The 22776-nt window shown below is 42.2% G+C and overlaps 2 protein-coding genes across 6 annotated transcripts in view; one reads left to right on the forward strand and one right to left on the reverse strand.

Annotated features, from left to right (window-relative positions):
• Positions 1–22776, forward strand: part of LOC144807723 (uncharacterized) — a 1505442-nt gene that overhangs the window by 390952 nt on the left and 1091714 nt on the right. The gene's annotated exons all lie outside the window — the stretch shown is intronic.
• The window catches only part of LOC144808027 (uncharacterized), a 79837-nt gene that overhangs the window by 33125 nt on the left and 23936 nt on the right, over positions 1–22776 (reverse strand). Inside the window, exon 2 of the mRNA XM_078673589.1 lies at positions 2924–3017. Coding sequence (XP_078529715.1) covers positions 2924–2969 — 46 coding nt within the window. The 5' untranslated portion in view covers positions 2970–3017. The remainder of the gene's footprint in view (positions 1–2923; positions 3018–22776) is intronic.

A 22776-nucleotide genomic window follows, 5' to 3' on the forward strand; every position in this document is an offset into this window, starting at 1 on the left:
GCAGTTGGTGCAGGGTCTGGTTCCTTTAGCTGCTGTTCTTAGTGGTGTATCATTTTTCAATATTTCTCCAATGTTGTTACTTCTGGTATAGGCGAATACCGGTGGTTGCGTAAATAGAGAGTTGAAGTCTGGTTCCATACCCAGAATTGGCTAATGTTTTATGATTATTCTTTTAAAATCTGTGCTCAAAGTTGAACATTTTGGAACCACTACCATTCTGGTGTTGCTCTGTTTTGTTGTTGTTTTCAATAAGTCAACTCTATTCAGTGAGTGTGTTCGTTGTTTGGCTTTCTCTATTATGTGTTGTGGATAGCCTCTGTCCAGAAATCTCTGACCTATCTCTTCAATTCTGATGATGGCTTTATCAGCATCCGACGTTATTCTTTTGGCCCTTATCATCATTGAGACTGGTAAGTGTTGTGTCTGGGGCCAGGGCCTACACTGACAAAGGAGGTGGTCGTGCACCTTTAGAGAAAGGTGTGAGAGCATCCAGAACTGGTTTTGACCGGCACACAGTCCTGTGTCAGGGGGAGAACAAAGAAGATAGCTGGCATAAGTATTGGGGCTTGGACCCCATGTAGGCGGTGCTGTTGGTGCTGACTTGCAACGTGTGGCTGGCAGGCTGCCGGACTGCCAGGAACTGCCACCTGGGGCTCCCTACCTCATGGGAGTGAAGCTGCTGTCTTACTGAAGAGCCCCGATGTGCTGGTCTACCGGAGAACACTTTGCTGGTGCCCCCAATGTCTTGAAATACCATAGCGCAAGGTGAGCGCTTTTATGGCTAATGGAAAGCGCTTGTGGAGTGCTTCCTCTTCTCCCTTGTTGGTGCTGGGAGCAAGGGAGTGAAAAGAGCTCATGTGGATTGGCAGGGCTGTCTGTCTGGTCTGGAGGGGTGTCCTGCTCCCAGCATTGATTGTCTGGGAGGAATACATCTACCCACTCCCCGCTCCCTGCTCCCCGCCTTTGACCCTAGTCCAGAGCTGGGATCGATGTCTCCAGCCGCGCCGGAAGACAGGCATAGATTTCCTGGTTGTAGACGGGGCTCTCCGGTGAACAAGGATGGCGCCGCGGAAGTCAGGCAGAGTTACAGCCTGTTTGTGGGCGGTGCTCCCAGGATGACAGAGAGCCCCGCGTGTCAGCCCAAGCTGCCAGAGGCAAGTGGAGAGCCTCACCAGCCCCCAAGGAGACCAGAAAGGCAACAACTGGTTGTGGGCGGAGCAGGCTGGAAAGACCGAACTGGAGCCTCGTGGGCTTCTCTGGGGCCACAGGATAGCTCCAGAGCCTCGCAGGATTCATCCTGCAGCTTCCTGCCCCCCGGCCTGTTAGAGGGAGAGGCGGGCCTCGAAGGGCAGCGGGTCTCCTGGAGGAGACTGACAATGAGTGAAGGTACCGGGGTGGGGGTACCTCTGGTGGTCGATTGGAATATCCCAGACGGCGGATGCGCCTGGTGTCAGTTTGCAGATACGGGGGACCACGTTAGGTCTCCCTGCCAACGGAGGCATTTTTATATAAGGGTCTATGGAGGCTGATTTCATCTGTATTATAGCAGCTCCAGTGGACGCTGACAGTGGACCGCGCATCCAATATATGTAAAAGGGGTGTCAGATCAGCCTCATACTCCCTTTCAGGCAGAGTGGATCTCATTTAAGAACTTGTTCATCCCATTCACAGTGGGAAGGAGACTAGATCACCCCGAAACTCTAAAAAGAGGAGGGGGAGGGTAGTTGGGAGAAATCAAAAAGAAAAGGGAAAATAAGCACTTGTGCATCAGGCTGGATTTCTCCTGTCCATAAATCAACATTGTGCACAATTATACTCTTGAGAACCAGCCCAGGGTATATGACCTATGGATTGGACAGTATATCACCAGGAAATGCTTGTTTGGTACAACTTACCAGACGAACTACTAGTTCAAGCGGATGAATACATCTCTGAATGTAGGGGCTCATTTATGAGCTTTTGAAGCAGTGCGGCGCAGGAGGTTACCTTGCTGCACTGCGTGACAGGGAAATGGCAGGAATGTGCTCTACTTAAGGCAATATGCTGCAGTCCTATCCATTCGCCTACACCCTGTTGGCATACTATCCCCACTGCAGGCACCATGGCACAAGGCTGTCTTTGTTACATGTAGGATTGTTTTCCTGCAAGAAGGGACACCTTCCAGTTGAAAAACAATCCTGGGCGGGAGATTCCTCTTTCTATGTGTGCTGCAGGATGCAATTGGTGCAGAAGGGTGTAAAGGTGCAGAATGCAGCACACATAAAAAGAGATACAAATGAGAAGAAATAGAGACATTCCTTCTTCTTACGCCTCCCCTGGAAACGTATAAGATTTTGGAGCATTTTCTGGTTCACAAGTTATTGTAAATCCCAGGATGTATCAAAATATATGGGCGTTGCATGGGAACACCCACGCAACACTCATGGAATGCCTGCCCAGGCCTCAGTAACCCAAAGCAGCGATGTGCGCTATGTTGCGTACTCCAGATTTCAGAGCCGCGCAAAGTGACTTTGTGTGGTTTCAAAAATCTGACTTAAAAGTTTGCATCTCACATCCACCACACTGCTTGGTGCAAACGTGGCACAACCCTCTCGAAAATAAGCCCCAAAGTTTTTGGTAAATTTAAGCAGTGTATTTACCACGGACAATTTTTCAAATCCCTATGTTCAATAAAATGTGTTTTATTTATTAAATACATAATTTTACCATAAATAAATACAGTATGCAATTTAAAGTGGCTGCACAAGAGTACAGCTGCGTAGCATGATTGATTAAGTGGAGCTTTGCAAGGGTCCATGATGCATAGGGTCGGAATGTCTATCTCACTTGTCCATATAACATGAATAATTATCGGGTATTTAATCTCTCTGCTGAGTACTCATAGTGTACTTATGTGTGACTTCTGTCATATAAGTTCACTGACCTGTGATCACGGTTAGAAGAAAAGAATAGAGTCGTGGGGAATCCATGGCTTTGATGTGTTTCCATCAGCTGGAGGAATCCCAGCTCCTGAAAAACTTTAAGAAAATAATTTTTGTCAATTAAGTCGAAGATTCAAGCAGTGGCATGTTAGGGTGGAGCTATATATATATATATATTTAGCAATTAAAAAAACGTAGAAAGTAACAAAAAAAAACCACAGGTTACAGCAAGAACGTTATAGTTAGGCTGACATTTCTCTTGTACAATACCAGAGAAATTTAGCCGTTATAGTTGGATCAGCTAACAATTACTTGTGCCCCCGCAATGCACTACTAATGACGTCATACATTACATCACTCATGACATGGTCAGTGACATCACTGATGTCATCTCAAATGAAATCACTCATGACATCATCCAGTGACTGAGTGTTCCTAAAAAGTTTTAGAATGTTTTATATACATATATATATATTCTTGCTCCACTGCCAAAAAACTTGACACACCAGCACTCGTAGAAGGCTAAACCTTGTTGGGTTTATTGCACAAACAAACAATGAAACAGACGCGTTTCAGCACTTGCCTTCGTCAGTGTCACTCATGACATCATCCAGTGACTGAGTGTTTCTAAAAATTAAGAATGTTTTATATACATATGTATATATATATACGGCAAGGTGTGATCGAAGAATGAGTGAGTGTATGAGCGTCTGTATGGATGATTTAGTGGGGGCGTGACTGACTTATACGTGAGATATATTATAGTATCCAATATCAAAACATTCCTGAAGCGGGGCTCTCCCAGCTCAGCTGGGAGCTAATACTATAATACTCACTGCACTCTAGAATCTCGCCCCATAATGCTTTGCAGGGCCTTTGGTTGGCATTGTATTTTTGTCAATAACTTTCCTTGTTGTGGTCCAAGGAGGATGGGACCACCATCGTATCGTAAGAGAATATTCCTAGGCAACCACTGGCCTGTAAATGAACAGGTTAAACAAGAGCCCTAGACGAAGGAAAGCCCCAATATACGGACAAACACCGTAATTTATATAAAATATATATATATATTTATTAGAAGTTTTAACAAAACACATCTTATATTAAAAACACACAGTTAAAAAGAAGGTAGCAGCAAGACATGTGAAATAGCCACCTTAATTGTTTAAAAACATTTCATAGGGAATATCAAATAGCATGTGTACAATGGTAATCAAGATAATCAAACTGAATACATTGTCGTAATCAATCTCAACGCGCGTTTCGATGATGGACCGCCTTAAGGAGAGTCACTGGAGTGCTAAAATATAAGTAATATACAATTCAAATTCACAAAATACAAACTTCAGTATATTGAGGCTAATGACTGAAAATAAAATAGGTACACAAAGGACAAATGTAGGGAGAATAGTGATTGCACTATTCCTGCAATCATGTGTCACAGATGAAACAAAAAAGGTCAGAGTGTGATAAAGTAAATCATGGGAAGTGAATTTATATTAATGGATCATAAGAAGAAAAGGAAGGAAAGAAAACGATGGTATAGTTTCAGTGATCAATTGGAAAACATAATATCAGCAAAAGTGCAGCTGCCCAACAGTTAGAAAAGGGGATGTACAATCTTACCAATGCAGAACAATGTGTCTGTACTTCAAAGATGCAATACTAGACAAAGGAATGCTGAATATCTGTATTAATGTACAACAATAAAGAAAAAGAGGAGGTAAAATTACAAGGGGCACTTGATAACGGGAGTGGTCTAGAGTAATGCTCTATGTAACAGGAATAGCTGGGGAAGTACCTGTTCTTCTGCTGCAGAACTGCCTTGATTGATGAAAAGACCATGTAATTGAAACCAACGAGGTACAAGCGATCTGGAGGAAATAGCAACATGGTAATCAGCTAAATGAGAATGGTCGTACTCTTAAACAAAAAGTCCCCTAATGATAGTGCTCGTACCTGAAAAGTATATCCGACCGATGTAAGTAAGTTGAGCGAGTAGGTAAAATCGTGGCGAAATGATAACCCGTGCAGAAAAATAAATCTGTGGTAGAGAAGAGAAATCGATATACCAGTGATGAGTAACCTAATAATATACCTGAGGTACATCTGGTCAGCCTAGAGCGTCGATAATTACCTATGTAAATTTGTGAATGTCCAGAGATAACGTGATTATTCATGGATAAAAACAGCCACTGGCAATTATAGACCTGTAGTGGAAAAATTGAACATGCAAAGTTGTAAGCCGATACCAGTACGAACTTAGAATCCTCAAACGATAAAGTCGCGAGACCAAAGTGTACCTGGATGTAAGGCCGTAGAGTGTATTTCAAGGATATATGAATCTTCTACACCACACACGCGAAGTGTAGGTCTCTTAGTAGATAAGGTACTTGTATATCAATGATCTACCAAAGAGAACAACCATAGTGGAATAAAGTTAATTTAAACCACTCCGCAAGTACCAAACGGAATAAAACTGAAGTGGTAGGATACGTGGATCCATGAAAAAGATCACTACTAGTACTTACATAAGATGAAAGTGCTCAAATCCTTCATGCAGTGTTGCCAGAGGGGAAATGCGATAAAAGCAAGGACAACAAATTTAAAGAGAGTTGAACGGTCCGAGCGTACCGCGATGACGTGAAAGGTCATCACGTGACCCGGAAGCTGCTGAAATGGTGCCGCAATCAAGGGAAGGATGAGCACTAGAAGGCTAACCGGCAGAACCAAGATCCGAAATGTTACTAAAGTATAGCGATAGAAAAAATACTATGGTCAAAGAGCTCAAGATTAATAATAATATATGAAACTCAAATGTTGAAAAGCCTACTGTAAAAATCAATTTCTGCAGTAGAACTATAAAATATTATTGACTAGTGTTTATATATTTATCGCGATCGCTGATGGAGCTACAGCAAATAATAAAAGCTATGCGAAACTTGTAATGATACAAGAGGGAAAAAAACTACTGCCAAGTAGAAAACATAATTGATATGAAATGAAGACGGGGAGACAAACTATAAAAGTGACAAGACAGGAGTAAAAGAGTCCCTATTCTAAATTCTATACTATATTATGCGTCTTAATTTGAAATATACTAATGCTAAGCTGCTAAACAGAGAGTTTAAGCCTCAATGTGATTTCTAGAAAGCCAGGGAGCAGTAGTATGTTGGACCTAGCTTATCTAGTGTTATATTTGATGGCGTTTTCCCAAGGGATTTCATTGTTTAATCCATTTCTGTAGGTGGACAAGGTAAAAATCCAAAACACTTATCGTTTTTTTCTGTAGTCATCGTTAATGTTGTGAAGGCCGCTTTCTAGATTTTCCAAAATGTACCACCAAAAGTCATTAGGCTTGTGTTGAAGATCCATACAGTGTCTTACCAAAGGGGCATTGATTTTGGAAGTGTGTATGGCAGACCGATGTTCAGTGAAGCACGTGCCAAAGGTTCTCGCTGTCTCTCCTACGCAACCGGAGCCACATGGGCAAATCAACAAGTAGATCACATTTTTTGTTTTACAATTTGAAAATGTCCGTGGGCTGATGGTAAATCCTTGGTAGGTATACCTATTACCTATTATGGCCATGTCACAGGCTTTGCAGGTGTTACATGTATATGTTCCTGTGATAGGTGTAGTGCCATCTATTGTTTTTTGCAGAAAAGGAATAGTTTCAGAAAATCTCGATCGAGTGATATAGTCTTTGAGGTTCCTGTTTTTCCAATGTGCAAAAATAGGTTTGGGAATTTTATCTTGATGCTCTAAATTACTATTCAGTATGTGCCAGTTTGAATTGACCATCTGGCGTATCTGGTTATTCATTGTTGAATGTTTAGTTATACATACAAGTTGGTTTAAGCTCTCTTTAATTTTAGGTTGCAAGAGAGAACCCCGATCATAAAACCATGCGCCTTTAAGTGACATACGCACCAGTCTATGGGGGTAGCCACGTGCCAAGAATTTTGTCTTTAAAATGCACGCTTGTCTATCAAAATCTTGTATATTCAAACAATTACGCCAAAGTCGAAGAAATTGACTGAAGGGAATGCTTTCTTTTTGTTGTCAAAATGAAGTAGTGTGTTGCATGCTGTTGGTTTAGTAAACAAATCTACTTCTAGTAAGCCTTCTTTATGACGAATCAGGATATCTAGGAATTCTACTTTTTTTCTACTGGTGTGCGATGTGAAGTGGAGGTTGATATCACATACGTTGAGCCAGTTTAAGAATTCTTAAAACATAGGTTCCGTATCTGTACAGATGAAAAAAATATCATCTATATATCGAGACCACATGTAGATGGACTAAAAAAATGGGGCCACTTGATTGTGTATATGGGTTTTCTCAAATTGTGCCATGAACATATTCGCTACAGAGGGAGCAACCGAGGCTCCCATACTTGCGCCCTTAATTTGTTTATAAAGGCTTTTACCTAATTGAAAGGTGTTTTCAAAGAGTACAATTTGTATACATTGTAGCAGAAAGTTCTTTGGGCAGGGGACTTGATATTCTTCGATAAACCAATCCATGTCAGTGAGGGACTTATCTTGCGGGATATTACTATATAAGGCTTCGATGTCGAGGGTGTCAAGCATAATATTTGACTGGTTGAACGGAAGTCCTTCTACTTTATTAATGATGGAGGTGGTATCCATGATATAAGATGGTATTCTAGATATATAGGGTCTCAATAAGGCATCTGAATATTTAGAAAGAGGCTCAGTGATTGAGCCAATAGTAGATGCTATGGGGCGGTAGGGAGGATCAAGTGCATCTTTGTGGATCTTTGGGATCCCATAGATAGATAGACTATCCTATCGTTCAGCATGATATGCTATATGGGTTCAAGGTATCTGCTTGGTCCTCTGCTAGGTTAGGGGGAATTCCAAAACAATCACATCTCTCATTGCCTGATATTTTTCAAAGATAATTTTTGTGAAATGGTTATATGCTTTTTTAGCATGTAAAGGTAAAGTTGTTTTTTCAAAGGGTTGTGGGTGCAGTAGCTAACTCCGTGGTGGAGTCGGAGCAGAGTTATCGCATGAATTCTGTGATTTCAATAGAATGCGTAGTGAGCAAAAATCCGCAACCTCCTCTAGCGGAGCGGAGTTCATTACCCACGGTTGATATATTCACCCGACTATAATGTTACTTTAACCTTTGTATTTTCAGTGAATTTCTATTTTTTTAAATTTAATTAATGTAATATTTAATTAATAACGGTAAACAACAGGAGAGTGAAGACATTTGAATGGGGCTATGTCCTCTTCCCCAAGTTAAGCAATAAACAACAAGGACATAGGCACAGAGGGGCATGGTCTCTGTTAGTGACCTATACAACTTTAAACAGAAGCAGAGACAACCAGTGGCTGTTTGAGAAGACCCCTCACCCACCTACCAAGTTGGTTGGCATGCTTCATCATTGGGACCCTTTTATTAAACTCTCCACAAGGGCTTTTCTTTGAGACATTTTTGACATTCAATTACATTTCACATAGCACTTCACCTCATCTCAATAATACCTGCTTCGCTGTAAATCAGGCGTTGAAGCACAGTATTGGATTGTAGTTGTATCAGGAGGGACAATTTCCTCCACAGTATTGCTCAGTTGACATTATCGAACGCCGCCTCAAAGTCCACAAAGCAAAAATGAAGAGCTTGTTTAGATAGCTTTGCCTTGCCAATGAGTAGTGACATTGCTTGTAGGTTAGTTGTTGTATCAGTATCTCTGCAGAACCCTGTTTGGTACTGAGGGATTATGTTGGTCTCTTTTGCCCAGCCCTGTAGCTCTTCAAGTAGATTGCCTGCAAAATATTTAGCCTCTACATCTAGTAATGCAATCAGGCGATCATTTTTTGGTAACGTTCTGTTGCCTGCCTTGTAGGTTGGTGAAATAATGGAGCCAATCCATGATGCGGGCAGGGACCCAGAACACCCGTCAGAACAGAAGAGAGGGGCCAGTGTTTCTGGCCAGTATTCCGGGTCTTGTTTAAAAAGGGCGGGTGGAATCCCGTTCGGACCTGGGGCTCATTCTTTGCTCCCTTTAGAAATTTGTTTCCAAATCATGACAGCATTGATTTTGTTGGGCTCTTCCTCTGTAATCATCGCGGTTTGGGTAAGTGGAGCTGGTTGGCTATCCGGAAATACTTGTGATCCAGGTATCTGTTGTTTAAAATGAGAATCTAAAAAGGATATCCATTCAATTTCTGCAATATGCGATGTTAAGCCTCCGTGTAACCGGTGTAAGATTTTATTTAAAGTTGACCAAAAGCGTGTGCTATTAATTCCTTTAGCATCATGGTGAAGTTTTGCCCAGAATACGTTTTCAATGGACTTGTTAATGTCCGACTTGATTTTTTGAGTTTGGCCTTTGTATTGCGAAGTTGGTAGTTTAAGTTCTCGTCCGCAGGGCAAAGCCTCAACGATCTCAAAAGTTTGTTTATAGATTTTTTCAGACGTATTAAATTGGTCCGCTGTGCGCGTGTTACCTTCCCTGCGGCTGTTGGATCGTTGGGAGCAAATTATCTAACTGCGTTTGAATAAGAGTTTGCAAACGAAGCCGTGAGGTGTTTCTGATAGGATAATTAAGTTCGGTTAACTGTAGTTTCGCTGCCAAGAGCACCTCCCTCGTGTTTGCTATTGCTGACTTGATTCTTTTTAGTTTTATGGTGTGTCAGGCATGCCTTCCGAATGGGTTAAGTATCGATTTGTGTGAGTGAGCTTGAATTAAGACTTCTTGGGGCCGAAGGTCACTGTCCCCTTGGTCTCCTAGGCAGAAGCCTGTTACATGCTGAATGAAGGAAAGAGAAACTAAAGTATAGTCTATTGTAGAATTTGCAAGTTCTGTGTGAAATGAGGTGGCCGGGGGGAGTCAGCGGCAAATCTTCCATTTACTACCCTTAGGCAGATATGCCTTGAGATGACTGGTGTGCATAGTAGCGTGTGGGGAGGGGCTAGATGATAGTTTGGCGTAGTAGGGAAATCAGTCATGCTATCAATGTTTTCTTAGCCCATGCTATGAGTGATGTATTGTGTGAGGTCAAAAGCAATGCATAGTGAGAGGGGGCCCGGCCCTGCAATCAAACCCCCACGGGCAGCCAACTCCACCCAAGAACACTACATCATGATGTAGTTACAGTACACTCTATTCATCATTCTTTTTAACTTTGCATGACATCATGAACATCTCGCTTCTGTTGTCTGGTTCCGTCTCTGCTATGCAAATCCAACATACATGACCAGATATTTACTTGATCAATCACTGACTCTAACATTCACTCACTCACAATCCATATTCACTCCAAGTGCAGTTCATCAACATAAATGCACACTGAAAATACTCCTAGAACAGGTGCAATACTCAAAATCTTCCTGTTTCATGAAGTTATCGCTACATGGAAAAATATTGTCATGGTCGGAAGAAAAACAAGAAAAAATGTGCATTCAAGTGCATATCTCCACATCTGTAAACCCATAGATATGGGAGATAAGAGCCCGGGTAGAAATTATTTATTTTCATTGCCACATTTACATTTTTTCAGTTTGTGAAATTAATGAATCCATGTGAGCTTCTTTTTTTGTGTTGAAATTCTTTAATAGTATTTTATAAATGTAAGACAATACAAGCATATGTAATATAAAAGCAGGGAGTACATTACAATAATAGTATAAATAGTTAAACATTTAATCGAAAAGAGAGTCACATATATATATATTCACTGAAAAAACCATAGGTTTCAGGAGTTATATAGTTAGGAATTAGCTTTTAAAAAACCTTTGAAATTCACTCAAAAAACTATAAGTTTTAGTGGTGTTCTAGTTAGCTGGACATTTTACTCATACAAAACCATTGAAATTGCTCCTATATAGTTAGTAGTACTAACTATATTTCGCGCACCCGCAATCCACTGCTGATGATGTCACATATTAGATCATTCATGACATGGTCAGTGACATCACTGATGACATCTCAAATGACATCACTGATGACATCACTGATGACATCATCCAGTGAATGTGGTTTGCTTTGTTATTTAAATATGCATTATATATATAGCAATTTGCATTGAAGAATAAGTGGATATATATTGATAAATATTTGGATGGAGGATTTAGTAGCAGTGTAATTGACTGTTTACTTGACCAATTTATAATGTCTCACTAAATATAGTGGATAGTGACTAAACTGTGTGAATATCTGTATCACTTTGTCAGTTGTTGTGTAAACTGGTTCTCCAGTTGGTTACTAGCTATGTGAAAGTCTATATTAGTCATTGATTAGTTAACTGAGTATTTGTATGGGAGTGTGAAAGTGTGTGTGGTTCGGTGGGGGGTGTGTGACTGTCCAAAGATGTGTGAATAGTTGATTCAGTCGATATATGAAGTTAAAACTACATGTACTAACAGTTGTTTGGGTGAGTGAATATCTTTATGGTTGTGGTGATGAGCAAATATATTTCTCAATGGTACAGGTCCAACAAACTAAAAAAATAAAAGGCAGTGTATGTGTCAGTTGTTGTATATAAATAAGTATACATAAGACACAATGATTGTGTGAGTGACTGTATGGATAACTTTATACTTGTAATAATGATTTTATAATTCACTAAGTATGACCTACTATCTAAATGAATAGAAGAAGTGGTGTTTGTATAAGTGTTTTGCTAAGTAAATATGTAAGTATGATCCATTGTTTGCATAAGTGAGTAGGATGACTTCATATATGAATAGGATGCGTGCTGTTGTTTAATGTCGATATAGATGTATAAGTATTTTTGATAGTGTTCTATTGTTCATTGACAGCATGTATGAGTGAATCCATAGGTAAGTGATTAGATGTGTGTATACATCTATGAATCACTGAGTGGATTTTTAGATACTTGTATTGCTGTGACAATGGATTTAAATATGATACTCTGTATTTTACAAAGAGTGATGAAAAATTGTAATAGTGTATGAAAAGGTGTATGTGATTGTCACGTGGATGATGTCATCAGTGATGTCATCAGTGATGTCATTTGAGATGTCATCAGTGATGTCACTGACCATGTCATGAATGATCTAATATGTGACATCATCAGCAGTGGATTGCAGGTGCGCGAAATATAGTTAGTACAACTAACTATATAGGAGCAATTTCAATGGTTTTGTATGAGTAAAATGTCCAGCTAACTATAACACCACTAAAACTTATAGTTTTTTGAGTGAATTTCAAAGGTTTTTTAAAAGCTAATTCCTAACTATATAACTCCTGAAACCTATGGTTGTTTCAGTGAATTTCAGAGGTTTTTTAAATGCTAATTCCTAACTATATAAGGCCTGAAACCTATGGTTTTTTCAGTGAATTTGCAAGGTTTTTTTTAAATGCTAATTCCTAACTATATAAGGCCTGAAACCTATGGTTTTTTCAGTGAATATCAAAGGTTTTTCAAATGCTAATTCCTAACTATATAAGGCTTGAAACCTATGGTTTTTTCAGTGAATTTGCAAGGTTTTTTTAAATGCTAATTCCTAACTATATAAGGCCTGAAACCTATGGTTTTTTCAGTGAATTTCAAAGGTTTTTTAAATGCTAATTCCTAACTATATAAGGCCTGAAACCTATGGTTTTTTCAGTGAATTCGCAAGGTTTTTTAAATGCTAATTCCTAACTATATAAGGCCTGAAACCTATGGTTTTTTCATTAAATTCGCAAGGTTTTTTAAATGCTAATTCTATTAGCGGATAACGTTTTTATATATTAAAACGTTTTTTAAATCTCAAATGCCTGCTTTGCTAACAGAGTTTTTAAGCACAGACTCTTTAGTCTCTGGTGGCCATCTTGGGAGACTGCATATCAGAATTTTTTTAATGAAATATAAGCGGTTTTGAGAAGTCACTCAAAATGTGCCCTAATTTTCCTTTCTTCAGCACTAATCATAATTTCTATGGCAACATGAACACCCTCATTTTGTTCCTTTGCAAATTAAATGTTTTAAGAGTTAACACTTTATTCCAATCAAGATGACTTCAGGTGTGCCATACTTTTGTCATAAGTAAGACTGTTAGCGCTCTAGTTGTTCTTTAGAACACTCTGGGACATTCTGTCATTGGGCTATAGTTGGGCTACATCTGGCTGATATTTGGGCTACATTTGTTTTTTTGTTGTCTCTGGTGGCCATCTTTGGGCTACATTGGGCTACATTGGGCTACATTTGGGCTCTAACATATATATAGCCCAATGTAGCCCAATATATATTTTTTCAAAGTTATTTTTCGTAAAAACCACTGGAGCACATATCTTGAGACATAGCAAAGGCACATCGGGCTACCAGTCCCTACAATTTTGCCAAGTTTGGTAGAAAACCATTCAGCCGTTCGGGCTAAAAGTGAGTCCAACCGCCCTATGGAAATTAACATGGGGAAAACACGTTTTGGGACCCCCTTTTATCTCGGCCCCCGCTTGACGAATCCCCCCAAACTTTCAGGGACGGACCGGAGCGCCGCGAGGCAAAGTTAAGGAAAATTTCAGGAAGATTCCTCAACCGGCACCAAAGTTATTCCCAATAGAATGTTGCGATTTCCCTATGGAAAACAATCCTAACTATATATATCTACTGGCTATCGCCAGTAGGTAATATCCATAAATCACTTTTATCTTATTAGAAAATATATAATACAATAATATAATGAAATTTTGGGGACATATAAAAAACAAAGTGCAAGAAAAAGAACATTAAAAGTTCTGATAAAGACATTTCAGTTAGGGAATGATGAAGGGAAATGCCGTATAAAATAAAGTATTAAATTACAATCCAGTATAGATAAAAAAAAGAGATAAAATGTTTAAATAAAAATGAAATAACAATAAAAGAGAAATATCAATGTAATATAATGTAAAAGAATAAAACATAAAAATTATTATTCTCCATGAAAGAGGCAAACAAATATGAGATACAAGATATTAAATACGAGACAGGTGGGAATTTACCATATATTTGTAGTGCTAGGATTCAAAGCGGTGACAATAAAATTGAGAAAGGGAAGAACGTAAAAAGATAAGAGAGAGTAACCAATTATGATACTGTGGTATCCACTATAGGGCGAGCAGCATTGTCCATCACAGAAACATTATTCATTTGCAAAAAGGGAGCCTGGACTTGATTAAATAAATCTATCTGATCATGCAAAGTATAAATGACTCTTTCATAGGAGGCAGTTTGAGCCATAGTTACCATCCTGGACTCTTGACAGGGTAGAGTCAGAGATTTCAATTGTTGTAGAAGACAAAGTTTAGCTGTGGCTAGGGCAGTATATAGAAGACGGCATTGTGGTTTGGAAAGGTGTGGTAAATTTTGTAAATTATACAAGAGAATGGTAGCTGATGTTAACCGTAAACCCAGAGGCAGAGTATGTTGTAAAACCTGACCTGTGTAGAACCAATAATATTGAACCATAGGGCAAGTACATATAATGGGAATTATGTCACAACCAGGAGCCTCACATCTCCAACAGTTGGTATGAGGGAGGAGTCCAGCTTTATTTGATTGAATTGGAGACCAATGCCAATTGTGTAAAAGTCTGAACAGGCAAAATTTGAATCTGGCTTATCGAGCACCTCTATTTACATTTTCCAGCAGGTCAATCCATTCATCATCATCATAAGTAACAGATAAACGTGCCGGCCATTTGAGACGAAAAGCACATGATAAGGTTTGAGAGTATAGTTGTAATGGAAATAGTTTGTATAAACCAGATATAACCCCTTTATGTGTCCCCCAAGTATATAAGTAGGATACTATTGGTGAAGTTTGGAGTGACTATGGATGTGATCCTAGAATTTTGATAAGGCAGAGATGAAGTTGTGTATAATGTGTTGCTTGATGGAGTGGAAGACCAAATTCTTCAGTCAATTGTGTGAAAGGTTTAAGATCACCCACATAGAGAAGCTGATCTAGAGTAGAAATACCCACCTGCTTCCATTGGGGCCAGGAAATAGTCTTTCCTTTAACTCGAATGCAGTGTTGTTCCAAATTGGGGCTTTGGCATGAATGCGTGGATTAAAACCCAAGAGGCGGTGAGCTCTCTGACATGTTTTGCACATTGCAGCCAATAGCGGCTGGTACCTGTTCCATAACAGGCTGAAAGGCCAAATTAAGCTGCCCAGAGATGAAGTTCAATGTGTACCCATTGTGGTGTGTGAGAATCATCTTGTAACACATATGTGATTTGAAATAACTGCAATGCCAGATTGTAATGTTCTATAGATGGAAGACTCAAACCTCCATTGGAGTGATGTGCTTTCAATTTATGTACCGATAAACGCGGTTTGGTAGATCCCTAGAAAAAAAGATTTAATCTTAGAATCTATAAAGCGTTGCGAGGATAAAGGTATCTAAAGAGGGAGCATTCCTAGTATATAAAGGAAACGCAGAAACATGACCATTTTTAAAGCTTGAACCCTACCCCACATGGACAGCCCTAATACTTTCCATTTATCAAATTCATGTTGCATCTGTGTAATTAAAAGACCGAGGTTGTCTGCAACCATTCCTACTGTCCCCTTATTCACAAGAACACCCAGGTATTGTAATCGTGAGCATTGCCAGAGAAAGGGAAAGCCCTGAATAGCTGATTTGGTAGTGCCATCTGATATGGGAAGTGCTTCATTCAGTTAATTTTGTAACCAGATAAAGAATAAAAGTCTTCTTTTATTTTAAATAAGGAAGGCAGGGAACAAGGCAAATCCTTAATAGTGAGTAGTATGTAGTCAGTATATAGATACATTTTCGAATCTCCCAGCGGAAGAAGAATTCCCACAATATTGCTTGATTGGCGAATTGCTGCTGCTAGGGGTTCGAGAGTGAGGAGGAAAAAAGAGGGGAAAGGGTACAACCCTGACACGTTCCTCAAGGAATTGGAAAGGAGAGTGAAAGGAAGCTGCCACAATTAACTTGAGCAGTAGGATTTTGATATAGTAATTTTATTTTCCCTATAAATTGGGATCCCAAACCAAATTTCTCCAAGACATGAAAGAGATAATGCCACTCAATTCGGTCAAATGCCTTTTCGGCATCAAGTGATAATGCCAATGCATCGTCCTGTATGGATTTGGCTGAGTGAAGTGTATGCACCAAAGTGCGTAAATGGTTTATAGAGGAACGTCCAGGCACAAAGCCCACTTGTGTTTGATGAAGTAAAAAGGGCAAGACTTTACAAAGATGAGAGGCCATAATATTTTAACGTTGCAATTAAGAAGTGATATGGGGCGATAGCTGCTACAAAGTATTGGATCTTTTCCTGGTTTGGGCAGGAATACAATTACTGCTTTATTAGATATACAGCCTAAAGAGGCTTTTCTATCTGCATCCTGAAAAGCAGCATGTAAAATATCAATTATTTGTTCACCTGACCAACGGTAGAATTCCGCTGGAAAGCCATCTTCCCCTGGAGCTTTATGATATGGGTGATTAGCTATAGCTTTTGAGATCTCTTCTTTACTAACATCGCCTTGAAGATGTGCCCTGCCCTCCTCTAAGAGAGAAGGTAACTCAACTCCCGAAAGGAAAGACAACATTTTGCTATGAATTATTTGCATTCCTGGGACATATAACGATTGGTAAAATGAAGTAAATTCATTAACAATATCCTGTGGATGGGTCAGCATGATTCCTCCAGATGTTTTTATAGCTGGGATAGCCATTGCAACCTCTGTTTGTTGTAGTTGAGCCACTAAAAGTCGTCATGCCTTTTTCCCTTGCTCATAGTGGCGCCCTTTCATTTTTTTGCAAAGCATATTCAGCTTTAGAGGTAAAAAGGCTGTTCAGCACCGTACATGCTTGCTCTAGTAGTTTAAGGTGGTGTATAAGAGGTTGCTTAGTATATAATCGAGTTAATGTCTCAATATCTTGTTCCAATTCTTTTTGCCGTTTGGCATTTTGTTTATTGGCCTGTGAGCATTTTCCATAAGTTGACCCCTAATGGTAGCCTTAGCTGCAGCCTACAGGATTCTACCTGAGCTCACGGATCCTTGATTAAGGGAAAGATAATCTTGAAGGTGAATTTTAAGCTGCAATTTACCTGCAGGGGTTTTGTCACGTTGAATGTTTATTCGCCTAGGCGTACGCCCTGGTGTAGCCAGTCCTGTTTGGAGGGATAGTAGAACTGGGGAGTGATCCGAAATTGACATTTCCAAGATATGGGATTTGTGTACTAGCTGAACTACCCTGTGAGATATTAACAAGTAATCCAACCTAGAGTGAGTTCCATGAGTGGGGAGATGAATGAATATCAGTATCAGCGGGATGGGATTGGCGCCAATGGTCAATCAGGCTGTGTTCTTCAATTATGTCATCCATAAGAGCTCTATCTGCTGCATTATGCTTATCAAAAGGCCCATTTTTATCAAGTCCTGGGTCTCTGACTAGATTCCAGTTTCTGCCTATGATAAAATATGGTTTTATTGGAGAAGAAATAATTTTTTCACACCCGTCTGAGCATAGACTGATCCTACACAAAAATGTATGTCACCTATAAAGAGTGTGACAAACACAGACCTGCCATCTGGGTCTACCCAAGTTGTTGATACTGTGACTGGTAAGGATTTACGGAAAAGAATTGCCACACCACATTTTTGAATAGGAGCAATGTCTGAGGACTGGTCTGCATGAATACTGCTGTGATAGACTTTACTCACCCACTCTCTGCGTAACTTTTCAGATTCTGATGCTTCAAGATGAGTTTCCTCTAACTTTTTACAGTGCAAATAAGAAAGAACTTTTTCCATTTGATATAGTGTGTCAAACCGTGAACATTCCATATAATAACACACAGAGAATGAGTGTTAGCCATGCCCCAAGTGGATATCTGTACTCTTATAGAAATGAAGTAAGTAAGAAACTAGGATAGACAATGGAGTGGGTTAGAGAGCCGATGTAAAATGTATTGATTAACCGAGCCAAAATGTGAGAAAGGAGGGGGGTAAGTATGAGTGTACTAATAAGATCATTTGCAGTGTAAGGGGATCTAGTAGGAGAAAATATCTAACAAATAATATATTAGAAAAAAGAAAAACAAACAAAGAAGTGTACGAAGTAAAAGTATAGAAAGGAAAAAACAGGGAAAGGAAAACAAAAGCTTCAAATTTAGCCACGGGTCTGGGCTCACTAGGAGCAAGACCACTGACTCATTGTCAGTGAAATTGCTCTCCCACCCTCGCAGCTCCACCATTAAGTGAGGTGCCCCTGCCCCTGCACTCTTGAGTGTTGGTGATCGAGGCCCTCCTCCACCCGCAGGTTTCCCTGCGCCTCATCCCTGGTGGTCCAGTGGACCTCTGTCTCCTTTCTTTCTTTCTGCTCCTTCACTCGTTTTTCTCCACTTTCTATCTTTCACCTTTCTGCACCTCTGATCTTTTGCGCCTTATTTCTGCCCATTTCCCTTTCTCTCCCTCTGCTCCTTCACTCGTTTTCACTCGTTTTTTCCCCCTTTCTATCTTTCACCTTTCTGCACCTCTGCTCTTTTGTGCCTTATTTCTGCCCATTTTCCCTTTCTTTCCCTCTGCTCCTTCACTCGTTTTCACTCGTTTTTTTACCCTTTCTATCTTTCACCTTTCTGCTCTTTTCTGCATCTCTGCTCTTCTGTGCCTTATTTCTGCTTATTTTCCCTTTTTTCTTTATCCCTTCTTTCCTCCCTTTACCTTCCCCGCCGCTGCTGCCCCCGCGGCCCCTCCCCCCCCAGCACGACCGGCCCAATCCAGCTCCCCTCCCCGCTCCCGCCTCCCAGCTGTCCAGCCCTCCCCGACCCCTACTTAATGGCGGCCACTGCTGGTGCACCGGAGGCGCGTCAAAGGCAAGCGCGTCTGCGCCCGTCTGCAACCCGTCCGCGACCAGCACCAGGAACCCTGGACCTCCGCCCCGCCAACGCTACGACCCAGCAGCACTCCACGCACTCAACCCAGGCTGCAACAACAACTGCAAGCTAGCATCACCAGCCGACACCCATGGACCCTTCAGCTGTCACCGCTGCCGGCACACCTGCAGCACCGCCAAGAACACGGATCCAGCACAACCCGCCCACAAGAACACAACCGAACCGAAGACCCTGCAATGCATCCTCCTCAACGTCCGATCCCTCCACAAACACGCCACAGAAATCTGGGACCTCCTCGACAGCACAACCCCAGACGTAGCATTCTTCACCGAAACCTGGACCAACACCACCTCGGGACCGGACATCGCCATTGCCATCCCCCAAGGATACAAGATCTCCAGGAAGGACCGCCCCATCCACCCAGGAGGAGGAATCGCCATCGTCCACAAATCCAGCCTCCGCCTGAGCACACTCCCTGACGAGTCCACAGAACTGATGGAACACCTTCACTTCAAGATACTGGCCAGCCCCACCGCAGCCCTCCGAGGAACCCTCATCTACCGACCCCCTGGACCCCGCGGACCCTTTGCCAACTCCATCACGGACATTATCTCCCCGCAGGCCATTGCATCCACCAACTACACCCTGCTGGGAGACCTCAACTTCCACCTCGACAATCAACTGGACCCCAACACCACATCCCTCCTGGACAACCTCCACAACATTGGACTCCGCCAGATCGTGACCGAGCCCACGCACTCAGCAGGACACACCCTCGACCCCCTCTTCACTACAGGAAACTCCATCACCTTCAGCCACACCACCGAACTCCCATGGACCGACCATCGTTGCGTCCACTTCACCTTCAGAACACCCACCATCCACAGACACCAGCACCTGCTTCCACAAAGAAACTGGACCAAAATCACTGATGACCAGCTCACCTCCTCACTCAACAACTCCACCCCAACCATCGCGGAAAACGACGACCCCAACACCGCAGCCCGAACCCTGCATAGATGGATCTCGGACAGCACCAACACCATAGCCCCCCTCAAGAAAAACAACAATACCCGTGCCAAGAAAGCCAGATGGTTTACCACCGAACTTCGAGAGTCCAGGCGCACATGCCGCCGCCTCGAAAAGGCCTGGAGAAACACCAAATCCACAGAAGCCCACAACAACTTCAGAGCCGCCACCAACGCCCACCATCAACTCATCAGAGAAACGAGGAAAAAAGCGATTGAAGACAGAATCTCCACCCACGCACACAACAGCAAGGAACTCTTCAGCATCATCAAGGAGTTCGCCCAACCCACCAGCGAGTCTACCGACATCCCTCCCTCACAAGACCTCTGCGACAAACTCAGCATCTTTTTCCACCACAAAATCAAAAGCATCTACGACAACTTCGACGAAGACAACCAACACACTGAACCCTCACCAACCACCCCCGACACCCGGAAACCAGCGATTGATGACTGGACAGCCCTCACCACCGAAGACACACTGAAGACAATGAAGTCAATCCACTCAGGGGCCCCCACGGACCCCTGCCCCCACCACATCTTCAACAGAGCCGCCAACACCATCGCACCCATGCTCCGCCAAACCATCAACCGCTCCCTGGCGACCGCCTCATTCCCCGACGACTGGAAACACGCCGAGGTCAACCCCCTCCTAAAGAAACCCTCAGCGGACCCCACCGACCTCAAAAACTACAGACCCATCTCCCTGCTCCCGTTCCCAGCGAAAGTCATCGAGAAAGCCATCAACAGCCAACTGGCCACATTCATTGAAGAACACAACATCCTCGACTCCTCCCAATCCGGCTTCAGAAAAAACCACAGTACGGAAACCGCCCTCCTCGCCGCAACAGACGACATCCGCACCTTACTGGACAAAGGAGAAACAGTAGCCCTCATCCTCCTCGACCTATCAGCGGCGTTCGACACAGTCTCCCACCGCACCCTAATACGCAGACTCTACGATGTAGGAATCCAGGACAAGGCCCTCGACTGGATCTGCTCCTTCCTCTCCAGCAGGACCCAGCGGGTCAGACTCCCCCCTTTCCTCTCAGACCCCACACCTATCACCTGCGGAGTCCCCCAGGGATCCTCCCTCAGCCCGACGCTCTTCAACGTCTACATGGCTCCACTTGCCCCCATCGTCAGAACCTACGGACTCAACATCGTGTCATATGCAGACGACACTCAGCTCATCCTCTCCCTATCCAACGAGCCCAACACCGCCAGACGCAACTTTCGAGAAGGCATGGAAGCCGTCGCCAAATGGATGAAACACAGCTGCCTACAACTAAACACCAACAAAACAGAAGTACTCATCATGGGCCCAAACCCCGACGCCTGGAGTGACACCTGGTGGCCCACCGCCCTCGGAAACCCGCCAACCCCCACAGACCACGCACGCAACCTGGGAATCATCCTGGACTCCGAGCTCAAAATGGACCGCCAGATCAACTCTGTCTCATCTTCCTGCTTCCACACCCTCCGCCTCCTTCGTAAGACCTTCAAATGGATCCCCCTCGAACACCGAAAGACAGTCACTCAAATTCCACGCACCCCAAAGGACCCTACGATCAGCCCAGCTTTCCTACGCTGTGGTCCCCCGCACCAGAAAGACCAGATCGGGAGGCCGCTCCTTCTCCTTCCTCGCGGCCAAGGCATGGAACGCCCTTCCGCTCCACCTCAGACAGACAACATCGCTCCCCATCTTCGCAAGAAACCTCAAAACCTGGCTCTTCGACAGACCCCCTCCTTGATGGAATGGAACCTGCACCCCCCCAACTCCCCCCACCACCCCTAGCGCCTTGAGACCCTTACGGGTGAGTAGTCGCGCTTTAACAAACTCCTGATTGATTGATTGACTAGAGCAGCGCCGGGTGCAGGAACCCCTTCAGGTGGGTTAAGACATGATGAGGACTATCTAGGAGAGAAATAAGGATCTGAAGTGCGAAGTGCGTGCAAAGAGGATGGAAAGAGCTAGCATGTAGAAAAAATGAGTGTTGAAAGGGAAGAGACAGAGTTTGACAGAACTTAGAAATATTTCTAAAAATTGAGACATGAGTTCAATATCACTGAAATATAAGCCAAAATATTAAATAGGTTATTGGTTATTGAAAGGTTTAACTAAGATACAATGAAGGATAAATATGTGTATATTAAAAAGAGTAAGATGAAATTAGATACAAATATATAAGTAATGGCGAGGAGGATGAAGAGAAATATTTGTAAAGGGGGAGAGGGTAAGAATTGATAAAATATAGAAATATACAATAAAAGATGCATACATTCATTAATGTATAGGTAAAGTAACAAAATGTACAACAATTGACTGATAATTTACAATGTAAAATAAGATACAGGAAGCAATAGATATATTTGCTTTAAAAATAGTAATGTAAATTTAGATATAAATGCAACCCAACTCCCTACTGAAAAGGAGAGATTGCGAGCTTATTAGAATATATCGGTAGACACAAGATATGTAGGAATATAGGAACAGATAAGTAGAAACACAGGGGCATATTATCAAGGAGGGCGATAAGAGATTATCGCCGCTTTAGTGGTCGTTTTTGGCCGCTAAAGCCAACAGCAGCAGTTAGCGACAGCTTGTAGGCGAAAGCGAGAGGTTTGGGGCCTGTTTTGCATGTCAAAGATATTTATCGCTAATGACATGCAAAGTGGGCGTACCCATGTCTGGAGGAACGTGGTGGGAGATGCGGCTGGGTTTACGTTTTATAGTAAAAGACACCATAATTTTTCAAGGATCGACTTCATACTTATGAGTAGGGATCTCCTGTCTAAAACCTCTTCTATTTCTATTCTTCCCAGCTACCTCTCGGACCATGCCCCTGTTTTATCTTCATGCAATAGAATAACAAGGGTAACTCAGAGGAGATGGACTCTTAATAGGAGAATGTTAACCAACCCTGAAATCATCTCGGCAATTAGGGCCTCCTCTTTAGAGTTTTTCGAGATTAATATCG

The sequence above is a fragment of the Lissotriton helveticus genome, chromosome 1_2 (assembly GCF_964261635.1).
Source record: "Lissotriton helveticus chromosome 1_2, aLisHel1.1, whole genome shotgun sequence".
Classification (NCBI taxonomy): domain Eukaryota; kingdom Metazoa; phylum Chordata; class Amphibia; order Caudata; family Salamandridae; genus Lissotriton; species Lissotriton helveticus.